This window comes from Colobus angolensis, unplaced genomic scaffold, assembly GCF_000951035.1.
Source record: "Colobus angolensis palliatus isolate OR3802 unplaced genomic scaffold, Cang.pa_1.0 Scaffold231, whole genome shotgun sequence".
Taxonomy (NCBI): Eukaryota; Metazoa; Chordata; class Mammalia; order Primates; family Cercopithecidae; genus Colobus; species Colobus angolensis.
The window spans coordinates 1,893,536-1,906,240 of record NW_012115500.1 but is presented as its reverse complement, the minus strand read 5'-3'; the positions used below and the strand labels follow the sequence as shown (position 1 = coordinate 1,906,240).

The 12,705-nt window shown below is 33.4% G+C and overlaps 1 protein-coding gene across 2 annotated transcripts in view; it reads left to right on the top strand.

Annotated features, from left to right (window-relative positions):
• Nucleotides 1-12,705, top strand: part of TRDN (triadin) — a 420,523-nt gene that overhangs the window by 374,767 nt on the left and 33,051 nt on the right. For both annotated transcript variants that reach the window (XM_011944454.1, XM_011944455.1), the window contains 3 exons: nucleotides 3,353-3,388; nucleotides 4,130-4,174; nucleotides 6,807-6,830. In XM_011944454.1, coding sequence (XP_011799844.1) covers nucleotides 3,353-3,388; nucleotides 4,130-4,174; nucleotides 6,807-6,830 — 105 coding nt within the window. The remainder of the gene's footprint in view (nucleotides 1-3,352; nucleotides 3,389-4,129; nucleotides 4,175-6,806; nucleotides 6,831-12,705) is intronic.

Here is a 12,705-nt window from a genome sequence, read left to right as displayed (position 1 = left end):
GAGCAAGACTCCATCTCAAAAAAAAAAAAAAAACTACAGAAGCAAGAGCAAACAAATTCAAAAGCTAGCAGAAGACAATAAATAACTAAGAGAGCAGAACTAAAGGAGTGAGAGACATAAAAAACCCTTAAAAAAAATCAGTGAATCCAAGAGTTGTTTTTCTGAAAAGATTAACAAAATAGATATACCTTTAACCAGACTAATAAAGAATAAAAGAGAGAGGAATCAAATAGACACAGTAAAAAATGATAAAGCAGATATCACAACAGATTCCACAGAAATGCAAACTACCATCAGAGAATACTATAAACACCTCTACGTAAATAAACTAGAAAATCTAGAAGAAATGGATAAATTTCTGGATACACACACCCTCCCAGAACTGAACTAGAAGACGTCGAATCCCTGAATAAAACAATAACAAGTTCTGAAATTGAGGCAGTAATTAATAGCCTACCAACCAGAAAAAAAGAAAAAAAGCCCAGGACCAGACAGATTCACAGACAAATTCTACATTCTACTAGAGGTACAAAGAGGAGCAGGTACCATTCCTTCTAAAATGATTTCAAACAATACAAAAAGAGGGACTCGTCTCTAACTCATTTTATGAGGCCAGCATCATCCTGATACCAAAACCTGGCAGAGACATAACAGAAAAAGAAAATTTCAGGCCAATATTCCTGATGACCATTGATGCGAAAATCCTCAATAAAATACTGGCAGCACATTAAACAGTTTATCCACCACAATCAAGTCGGCTTCATCCCTGGGATGCAAGGTTGGTTCAACATACACATATCAATAAATGTAATCCATCACATAAACAGAACCAATGACAAAAAACACATGATTATGTCAATAGATACAGAAAAGGCCTTTGACAAAATTCAACATCCCTTCATGCTAAAAACACTCAATAAACTAGGCATTGATGGAATTTTTATCAAAATAATAAGAGCTTCTTGTGACAAACCCACATCCAATAGCATACTGAATGGGAAAAAGCTGGAAGCATTCCCTTTGAAACCCAACAAAAGACAAGGGTGCCCTCTCTCACCACTCCTATTCAACATAGTATTGGAAGTTCCGGCCAGAGCAATCAGGCAAGAGAAAGAAATAAAAGTATTGAAATAGGAAGAGAGGAAGTCAAATTGTCACTGTTTGCAGATGACATGATTGTATATTTAGAAAATCCCATCGTCACAGCCCCAAAACTCCTTGAGCTGATAAGCAGCTTCAGCAAAGTCTCAGGATGCAACTCAATGTGCAAAAATCACAAGCAATCGTATACACCAATAATAGACAAACAGAGAGCCAAATCATGAGTGAACTCCCATTCACAAGTGCTACAAAGAGAATAAAATACCTAGCAATACAACTTACAAGGGATGTGAAGAACCTTTTCAATGAAAACTACAAAACACTGCTCAAGGAAATAAGAGAGGACACAAACAAATGGAAAAACACTCCATGCTCATGGATAGGTAGAATCAATATCATGAAGATGGCCATACTACCTAAAGTAATTTATAGATTCAACGCTATTGCCATAAAGCTACCATTTACTTTCTTCACAGAATTAGAAAAAAACTACTTTAAATTTCATATAGAACCAAAAAAGAGTCCACATACCCACGACAATCCTAAGCAAAAAGAACAAAGCTGGAGGCGTCACACTATCTGACTTCAAACTATACTACAAGGCTACAGGAACCAAAACAGCATGGTACTGGTACCAAAACAGAAATATAGACCAATGAGAACAGAAGCCTCAGAAATAACGGCACACATCTGCAACCAGCTGATCTTTGACAAACTTGACAAAAACAAGCAATGGGGAAAGTGAGGATTCACTGTTTAATAAATGGTGTTGGGAAAATTGGCTTGCCATATGCAGAAAACAGAAACTGGACACTTTCCTTATGCCTTATACAAAAATTAACTCAAGATGCATGAAAGATTTAAACGTGCTGGACGTGGTTGCTTATGCTTGTAATCCCAGCACTTTGGGAGCCTGGGGTGGGCAGATCATGAGGTCAAGAGATCGAGACCATCCTGGTCAACATGGTGAAACTCTGTCTCTACTAAAAATACAAAAATTAGCCTGGCATGGTGGCACACGCCAGTGGTCCGGCTACTTGGGAGGCTGAGGCAGGAGAATCGCTTGAACCTGAGAGGCAGAGGTTGCGGTGAGCCAAGATTGTGCCACTGCACTCTAGCTTGGTGCCAGAGTGAGACTGTCTAAAAAATAAAAAATAAAATAAAAAAGAAAGCAAAGAAAAAGATTTAAATGTAAGACCTAAAACCATAAAAACCCTAGAAGAAAGCCTAGGGAATACCATTCAGGACATAGGCATGGGCAAAGACTTCATGACTTAAACACCTAAAGCATTTGCAACAAAAACCAAAATTAACAAATGGTATCTAATTAAACTAAAGAGCTTCTGCACAGCAAAAGGAACTATCATTAGAGTGAACAGGCAACTTACAGAATGGGTGAAAAATTTTGCAATCTATTTATATGACAAAGGGATAATATCTGGAATCTAAAAGGAACTTAAAGAAATTTACAAGAAAAAAACACACAACCCCATCACAAAGTGGACGAAGGATATGAACAGACACTTCGCAAAAGAAGGCAAACATATTTTAAAAAGTTCATCAGCACCGGTCATTAGAGAAATACAGATCAAAACCACAATGAGATGCCATCTCACACCAGTTAGAATGACAATCATTAAAAAGTCAGAAAACAACAGATGCTGGAAATGATGTGGAGAAATAGGAATGCTTTTACAATGTTGGTGAAAGTGTAAATTAGTTCAACCATTGAGGAAGACAGTATGGCAGTTCCTCAAGGATCTAGAACCAGAAATAGCATGTGACCGATGCTTGGAAGCAACCCACGTGTCCATCAGTGACAGACTGGATAAAGAAAATGTGGCACATATGCACCATGGAATACTATGCAGCCATAAAAAAGAATGAGTTCATGTCTTTTGCAGGGACATGGGTGAAGCTGGAAACCATCATTCTCAGCAAACTAACACGGAACTGAAAACCAAACACTGCATATTCTCACTCATAAGTGGGAGCTGAGCAATGAGAACATATGGGCACAGGGAGGGGAACATCACACCCTGGGGCCTCTCTGGGAGTGGGGGTTAAGGGAAGGGATAGCATTAGGAGAGATACCTAATGTAGACGACGGGTTGATGGATGCAGCAAACCACCATGACACATGTATACCTATTTAAAATCCTGCATGTTCTGCACATGTATCTCAGAACTTAAAGTATAATTAAAAATAAAAAAGTAAATAAATTACCCTGTTACTATTTCTTCTACACAGAAAAAGCAGACATGAAGCATCTTAAAGAAGAAAAAGGTAATTTTTTAAAAGAATAAAAAAAAGCATGCAAAGCCCTGAAGCTAAAATATTTTAAGTCAAAATGTATTTATACCATATAAAAAAAAAAACTTTAAAAAATGTATGTGATGAGTGCTAGCATGAGTAAAAGAAGAAATGTGGTAATTGGTGAATATCTAGTAACAGCAGTGTCAAAGAAGCAATGGATGTAAGCCAACCCACGCAAATAAGCATTGATTTGTTCTGCCACTGATGAGCAAGGTATAAAATGAATCGCAGCGTTGCCATTTTTCTTAGCATTGGGTTTATTTATTTAGAAAACTACACCATATAATATGACAATTACTGATTTGAGTGTAATTATCATAAAGCTTACAAAGGTCTTAATTATCAAAGAGATAGTTTATTAGATCAGTAGGAAAGCATTCTTAGGCATATCAGAATTATTGTCAATGGCAAAATAACTCATTTTGTTTATCTCCAAATCCAGTTAATCAGAATGACCCATTTTTCATAGATTCTAGTTAATTTTGTTCCTGCATTCATGTTATACCTCTGTTTATAAAGCAATGTCTAGTGCTAACATTTATTTTTGTTAGGTACCAGTTAGATAGAAAAAATTTTTGAAAACCACCTTGAGAAAATGTTTATAACACTTAAATTATCTTCATTCTTTAAAGCTCGGCATTGATGTGAGATAATTTTTATGGAAATTTACTTTAAAAATTTAATTTTAATTTACATTTTCCTTATTAACAGTCTCAACAAGAAAAGAAAGTCTTCAGTTACACAATGTGACAAAAGGTAATCTTGAATTACATAAGTACTATGTTGGTATGAAAATATCTGAATTATTTTGTTGCTTAATATTAATATTAAATTATTTTGAAACAAAGAAATCTAAAAGATACAAACTTCTCTTAACAGCAGAGTAAGTGGACAGGTAGAAAATCTAGCAGAAGGCTTACATTTCAATAGAAAATCAGAAAATGTGAAGAAATCAGAACTATCAGCAACATTAACATGTACAAAATATTCTGTTACACACCAGAAGAAAAAGTTCTCAATTACAAAAGACTTTTTTAGCATGAACAATGTCAAAAGTAATATGGTAGTAAAAATAAATATTACTGGGATTTATTTTCATCTATGATTAAATAACATATAGTTAAGATCATGAATTTTTTTTATTACTTATAAATTAGACCTTTAAATTAATTCAACCTAGACACAAAATAGGAAATGCCAGCATGCACAATGGAGACATTTGTTTCTTAAAAAGAGAATGATCTATTTTGCTGATATTATTATCATAAAACTATAAATAAGGTTTATACTAAATTATGTAGCCTTGGCAACATAATTTTAGGCAAATTCAATTACTTTAAAAAAGTGCTTTAAATTCTAAGTTGCTAGGTAAACATAACATAACTAAGACAACTATTTCCATTCATAGCAAATACATAGATCTCTAGTAGGCAGAGAAAAAGCTTTGTTTTTCACTGACTCCCTTTTACTGCTCACTGTGGTGTGTATCCCTGAAATGACTAGATATATCTAGACATACCACTTACACATAAAAGTATTAATGTATTCATAATTATCACTAATATTAAGAGGTAAACTTTCAATAAAAAGGAAAATTACATCTGTAGAATAATATAGGGACACAATTTTATATTGAAACAGTCTTTTAAATATTGTTTAATATCCTTTGAGATAATCAGCCAGAATAATGAGAAAAATAAATTAATTAGAAAATGTATGGTTATACATTTTCCTATTGTTAGTTTAATTAATCCTTAGGAAAGCCCAGTTATCATGCCCAGTTTGAAGGTGAGATAAGTGCAATGTAAGAAAATCTGACATATCAAGAGCATTTATATGGTACAGACAAGATTTGGCTCCAAGTTTGTTATGCTTCCAAACACTATAATGGTTAAGGCCATCTATTCACACTTCAGTATTATGCTGCTGCAAATACAAGAGAAAGTTTTCTGCCAATCAGAGCAGCCCAAGGATAGAGTATATCCCACTTTGCCCCCAAGGGAGTGATGTATTGGAGAGATGATTTGAGGAAACCTCTGTAACTCAGCTGTACAAGCGATTCAGACTTCTGATTCCGATTTCTTACTCTGTTCTGTGAATCTGTCATTTTAAAGTCTTCATATTGTGGTTACATACAAAAGCACAAGTCCAACGCAGAGATCATTGAGAGCAGGCATATCCTTATTCATTCCTGCATTTAACAGTTCATTATGTATCAGTGAAAGTCTATTTTTTCCCTGAATTTCTACCTTCCTAACCAATGCTAGTATTTTTAAAGAAAAAAATAATAACATGTTAGTCTTAGTGAAGTAGTTATCCAAATTATTTATTTTATAATTTTATGCATGAAGCATAGTACTCCAGTGATACAGAAAATATCTATCCAAGCTGAAAATGTTTTTAATAGGAATAACCTAATTTTAATAAAATTTTAATCCTGAGGTTTATGTTAGAAACTCTACAAATCTCACAATAAACCATGTAATACAGATTGCTTAAAAGTTATATTTTCTAGCCTGGCTCTTTAAATTAGACTAATGTTAGAATGGAAATGTTACTAGTCTTTTTCAAGAAATTAGAATGTCTGCTCCAGTATTTGGGATAATAATTTCACCTTAGTCGTTTTGTCCTACATGCAGCTTAACAAGAAAGCACATTTCTTTGAAAAATAACAATCTCTCATTGAAATAAAGAAATTATTATGAAAAAGTAAACTTACTTACTTTGCATGTTGTTTTTTAAGATTTATTTTATAGTCTGGTAATTATTTATCTTATTTTTTGAAAGAAAAATAATTCTAAATGATATATTTCATGAAGTCTGGAAATTTTAAAGAAAATATTTAGCTGTTACAAAATACAAAGTAATTTTATTCAAGTCAGGTATAATAATAGTTGAGCCAAAACTCTTAATTTTACAAAGATCCTGATTTTAGTAAGAATATTTAAAAAGCATAAATATTTTGTGACACTTTGATGAATAGCTTTTTTGATAGCTGACATATGTTCTTAGATAAAATAGATTAAACAAGATATTCAAAGAATCAACCAGGCATAGTCGCTCACACCTGTAATACCAGCTACTTGGGAGGCAGAGGGGGGAGGATGCTTGAGCACAGGAATTTGAGGCTGCAGTGAGCTATGATTGTACTACTTCATGTCACCTTGGGCAACTGAGACCCCATCTCTAAATAAAAATTTTAAAAAATTAAAAATTATGATAAAACAAAGACTCATGTTGACAGGCAATAGAGGACTGTATTTCTTCATTGATTCTTAAATAATAAGCAAGAAACAAAATAATTAGATATTTTTATAAAGTCCACTGATTTATAATTTCCTTGCATTTTATCTCAGTTAAACAAAACTTATTTATATTCTCTTTTTAGCAGAAAAACCTGCAAGAGTATCAAGTAAGTATAGTTTGTATTAATGCCAAGTTCTGTTTGATACATAGTATCAATTTCAAGGTGAAATTCATAAAATATTTCTATTTTTGATGTGTTCAGCTTTAGTTTATTCTAAACTAAATCCTCTGACAGGAATTTATTAGCTTTTATTGCTACTTATGTTGGAACTTAAAAAAAAAGAACTATGCTATTTGAAATTACAACTTGTAACAGAAATACCTTATTATTTTCTCAAGCCTGAAAATAAAAGTGATTTGCATTTAAATAAATAAATACTTTCAGTGATTAAAGTCAAGTGAAATAAAATAATTCTGTATCTGCCTTAAACTGTCAATCACTAGAAATTTGTTAAAGACCACATATGGTCGAAAAGTGATGCTTTTGCTGCTGTTTTCTAATGTTCATTAACCTAAATAAAATTGTATACCTAAGAAACCTAAACTGTAATTTAATTGTATAGCTATAATTTAACTGTAAACCTAAATTGTAATATAATTGTATATCTAAGAAATCTAAATATAACTGTATATTTAAGAAAAGCATCATAGTTAGGAATGGATGTATCTTCTATAGTATAAACCACAGCTCCCAGAATAGATTCTTTAGAATATCAGGATCCAGGTACAGATAGAAATTCTCTGTATATAGGATCTAACTATAAATATTCTTACAAGTTCCTAAAATTCAAGGAAATAACAATTTATCCTTTTTATTTCCATATTTATAAAAAAGTTATTCTAAATAAGTGCCACCCAACACAAATATAAAATGTGACATATATGTAATTTTAATTTTCTAGTTGACACATTAAAAGACAAAAAGAAATAAGTGAAAATAAGTTTAGTAATATTTTATTTCATGTAACTTATTTTATACACATATTATTTCAATATATAATCAATATAGAAATGTATTTATCCTCTACATTCATTTTTTTGTATTGAGATTTTGAAATCTTATGTGTATTTCACACTTACAGCACATTTTATCTTGCGGGCTAGTCACATTTCAATTTCCCAAAGCCGCAGGTAGTCAGTGGCTACAGAATTGGATAGAGAAGGTCCAACTGAGTGCTTATACTGTACCTAATGCTAATATTGAAGACAATAAAAATGAATCATTAAAATATGATACTTACGACATATGTCATTCAAAGGTCTTTGATTTCAGGTGATCATAGACTTGCTTCAGGAATTTAAAAAAGGAAAGATACTGTAAGGACCCAAAATTGTCTCACTGATGGCAAGGGCAAAATGTACAGATAAAAGCAAAGGCCCTTGGAAGCTACCCTATTCCACACCATCCCCCTACAGCCAAAGGTAATGAGAGCAGACTTCATAAAGGAGGTAATGCCAAGATTTTTGCCTTGAAGAATGGTTAGGATTTGGATAGCTGGAGAAAAGGATAGAAATGGCTAGCAGAGAAAGAGAGCATCAGAAGTATTGGTTGAAGTTGAGGGGTAGTGTTGGAAAGAAGTGGGAAGTAAGGACATTTAGGGTGAAACTGTCAGGTGGAGAACATGTAAGGCCAAAAGATTTTAGAGTGTGCCACAGAAAGCTATGGTTTACTTCCTCCCAGAAGGAAGTAAAAAGTCAAGGAATTACTGGGACACCTAACTTCATAGTAATAGCAGTTGTAGTCATAAGATTATGAGCAGTAACTGAAAAGGGAAAGATGTGAGAAAGAAAAATATATCATTTAAAATATATCATTTATAGGGACCATATTAAAATAAATGGTCAGAGACATCATGGAATGATTCTGTTTAAAAGGTGATTTTCTGAGTATGTGAAGCTTATTTTCTCTATAGCACACATTATTGTTTTTATTATGCTTTTTAGGAGCAAGCATCAAAAAACTGCCTTAGGTATTTATAAAGAAGAGTGTACTATATATATTTGAAACTAAACAAGTATCATTCTTTATCTGAATCCTTTTACAGCATTATGCATATTATGTTAGCGTTGGTGGTAGTAGTGGGTTTTGGGGCTCAGAACTTTTTTTCGGTCATTTGTTTCTGTTTAAAGGAGTTTCATGAAATAGTTATGCTTTGTGGCCATCACTCTCTTCCCCTTGCATATTCTAACTCCACTCTAGTGCTTGCACATCTTATCTAGCAGGGACCAGGTCCTATAACTTTTACAGCCATGAGCATGTCATGTCTTTTGCTTGTGTTCTTTTCAATTTCTTTAATCAGTGTTTGTAGTTTTCCTCGCAGAGATCTTCTCTTTCTTGATTATGTTTATTCCTAGGTATTTTTCTTATAGCTGTTATAAATGGGATTACCTTCTTGATTTCTTCTTCAGCTAGTTCATTATTGGTGTATGGAAATGCTACTCACTTTTATGTTGATTTTGTATTCTGCTATTTTACCGAATTTATTTATCAAATCTAGAAGTTTTTTTTGGTCGAGTCTTTGGGGGTTTCTAGATGTAAGATCATATCATCAGCAAAGTGGAATAGTTTGAATTCTTTTCCAATGTGGATGCCTTTTATTTCTTTTTCTTGTTTGATTTTTCGCTAGGTAATTCTATTTATTTCTTTCGCTTGTTTTGATTATTCTGGCTAGGACAGTCTATTCTCCCCCCTTTTGAAGTCATCACGTCTATTATTTCTATTTTTATGTCCATGTGTACACATTGTTTAGCTCCCACTTACAAGTGAGAACACGTGATAAATTTGATTTTCTGTTTCAGAATTATTTCATGTATTATGATGGGTTTCAACTCCATCTATGTTGCTGTGAAATACATGATTTTACTCTTCTTTGTGGCTTTATAGTATTCCGTGGTATATAAATACTACATGTTCTTTATCTAATTATCCCTTAATGAGCACTTAGGTTGATTCCATGACTTTGCAATTGTGAATAGTGCTGCAATAAACATAGAAGTGCAGGTATCTTTTTTAATATAATTATTGCTTTTCCTTTGGGTAGATATGCAGTAGTGGGATTGCTGGGTCAAATGTTAATTCTAATTTAGTTCTTTGAGAAATCTCCATAATGTTTACCATAGGAATTGAACCAATTTACATTCCAACCAACAGTGTATAAGCCTTCCTTTTCTCCACATCCTCGTCAACATCTGTTTTTGTTTTTTTGGTTTTCTTTTGTTTTTTATTTTTGTTTTCTTTTTTTTTTTACTTTTTAATAATAGGCTTTCTGACTGGTGTAAGATGGTATCTTATTATGGTTTTAATTTCTGTCATAATTAGTAATGCTCAGTATGTTTTCATATGTTTGTTGGATGCTTGTATGTATTATTTTGCGAGATGTCTGTTCATTTGCCCTCTTTTCAAAGGGGTTGTCCTTTATTCTGTTGATGAGATGTATCAGGTTTATTGATTTTCACATGTTGAGCCATCCTTGCATCCCTGGGATGAATACTTGTTGGTCATGGTGTATTATCTTTTCGATATGATGTTGGATTCATTATGCTAGTGTTTTGTTGAGTATTTTGGCATCTATATTCAACAGAGATACTCGTTGGGAGTTTTATTTTTTTGTATGTCCTTGTCTGGTTTTGGTATCAGGATAATATTGACTTTGTGGATTGAGTTAGGGAGAGTTCTCTCCTCATTAATTTCTTGGAATAGTTCTAAAACTGGTATGAAGTTTTTCTTTCTATGTTTCATAGAATTTGACTGTGAATCCATTCAGTCCTGGAATTTTTTGGAATGACTGACTAAATTTTGCTCCGGTTGATCTGTTCAGGTCCTATTTCTTCCGGATTCAATCTTGGTGAGTTTTAGGTTTTCAGAAGTTTATCAGTATCCAATAGGTTTTCCAGTTACTTAGCATATAGTTGTGCATATGATTCTCTGATGATCTTTTGTATTTCTGTGGTATCTGTTGTACTGTCTCCTTTTTCCTCTGAGTTTATTTGGGTCTTATTTCTTTTTTTCTCTCTCTCTTTTTTTTTTTTTTTTGTTATACTTTAAGTTCTCTTATATTTCTGCTCAGGCTAGCTGGCTATTTTGATTTTATTATTTCAGCACACAATTTTATTGATCTTTTGTTTATTTTTATTTCAGTCTTTAATCCATCTTGAGTTAATTTTTGTATAAGGTGTAAGGAAGGGGTCCAGTTTCAGTTTTCTGCATATGGCTAGCCAGTTTTCCCAATACCACTTATTAAATAGGGAATCCTTTCCCTATTGTTTGTTTCTGTCAGGTTTGTCAAAGAGCAGATGGTTGTAGATGTGTGGTGTTATTTCTGTGGTCTTTGTTCTGTTCCATTGGTCTATATATCTGTTTTGGTACCAGTACCATGCTGTTTTGTTTACTGTAGCTTTGTAATATAGTTTGAGGTCAGGTAGCATGATGCCTCCAGCTTTGTTCCTTTTGCTTAGGATTGTCTTGACTATATAGGCTGTTTTCTGGTTCCATATGAAATCTAAAGTAGTTTTTTCTAATTCTGTGAAGAGAGTCAAAGGTAGCTTGACAGGAATAGCATTGAATCTATAAATTACTTTGGGTAGCAGGGTAAGTTTAATGATATTGATTCTTCCCCTCTGTGATCATGGAATGTTTTTCCACTGGTTTATTCCTCTCTTATTTTCATAAGCAATGGTTTGTAGTTCTCCTTGAAGAAGTCCTTCACATTCCTTTTTAGTTGTATTCCTAGGTATTTTATTCTCTTTGTAGCAATTGTGAATGGGAGTTCACTGATGATTTGGCTCTCTGTCTGTTATTGGTGTATAGGAATGCTTGTGATTTTTGCACATTTATTTTGTATCCTGAGACTTTGCTGAAGTTGTTTATTAGCTAATGCAGTTTTTGGGCTGAGACAATGGGGTTTTCTAAATATGTAATCATATCATCTGTAAATAGAGACAATTTGACTTCCTTTCTTCCTATTTCAATACCCTTTATTTCTTTCTCTTGCCTAATTGCCCTGGTCAGAACTTCCAATAGTATGTCAAATAGGAATGGTGAGAGAGGGCATCCTTGCTTCCAGCTTTTGCCCATTAGGTGTGCTATTGGCTGTGGGTTTGTCATAAATAGCTCTTATTATTTTGAGATACGTTCCATCAATACCTAGTTCATTGAGTATTTTTAGCATGAGGGGGTGTTGAATTTAATCGAAGGACTTTTCTGCATTTATTGAGATAATCATGTGGTTTTTGTCATTGGTTCTGTTTATGTGATGGATTACGTTTATTGATTTGTGCATGTTGAACCAGCCTTGTACCCCAGGGATGAAGTCAACTTGATTGTGGTGGATAAGCTTTTTGATGTGCTGCTGGATTCGGTTTGTCAGTATTTTAGTGAGAATTTTTGCATCAATGTTCATCAGGAATATTGGCCTGAAATTTTCTTTTTTTGTTATGTCTCTGCCAGGTTTTGGTATCAGGATGATGCTGGCCTCATAAAATGAGTTAGGGAAGAGTCCTTCTTATCCTATCGTTTGGAATAGTTTCAGAAGGTATGGTACCAGCTCCTTTTTGTACCTCTGGTAGAATTTGGCTGTGAATCCATCTGCTCCTGGGCTTTTTTTGGTTGATAGGCTATTAATTAGTGCCTCCATTTCAGAACATTTTATTGGTGTATTCAGGGATTTGACTTCTTCCTGGTTTGGTCTTGAGAGGGTGTATGTGTCCTGGAATTTTTCCATTTCTTCTAGATTTTCTAGTTTATTTGCATAGAAGTGTTTATAATATTCTCTGATGGTAGTTTGTATTTCTGTGGGATCAGAGGTGATATCCCCTTTATCATTTTTTATTGTGTCTATTTGATTCTTCTTTCTTTTCTTCTCTATTAGCCTGGCTAGTGGTCTATTTTGTTAATCATTTTATAAAAAAGCTCCTAGAACTAGTTTACAATCCCACCAACAGTGTAAAAGTGTTCCTATTTCTCCACATCCTCTCCAACACTT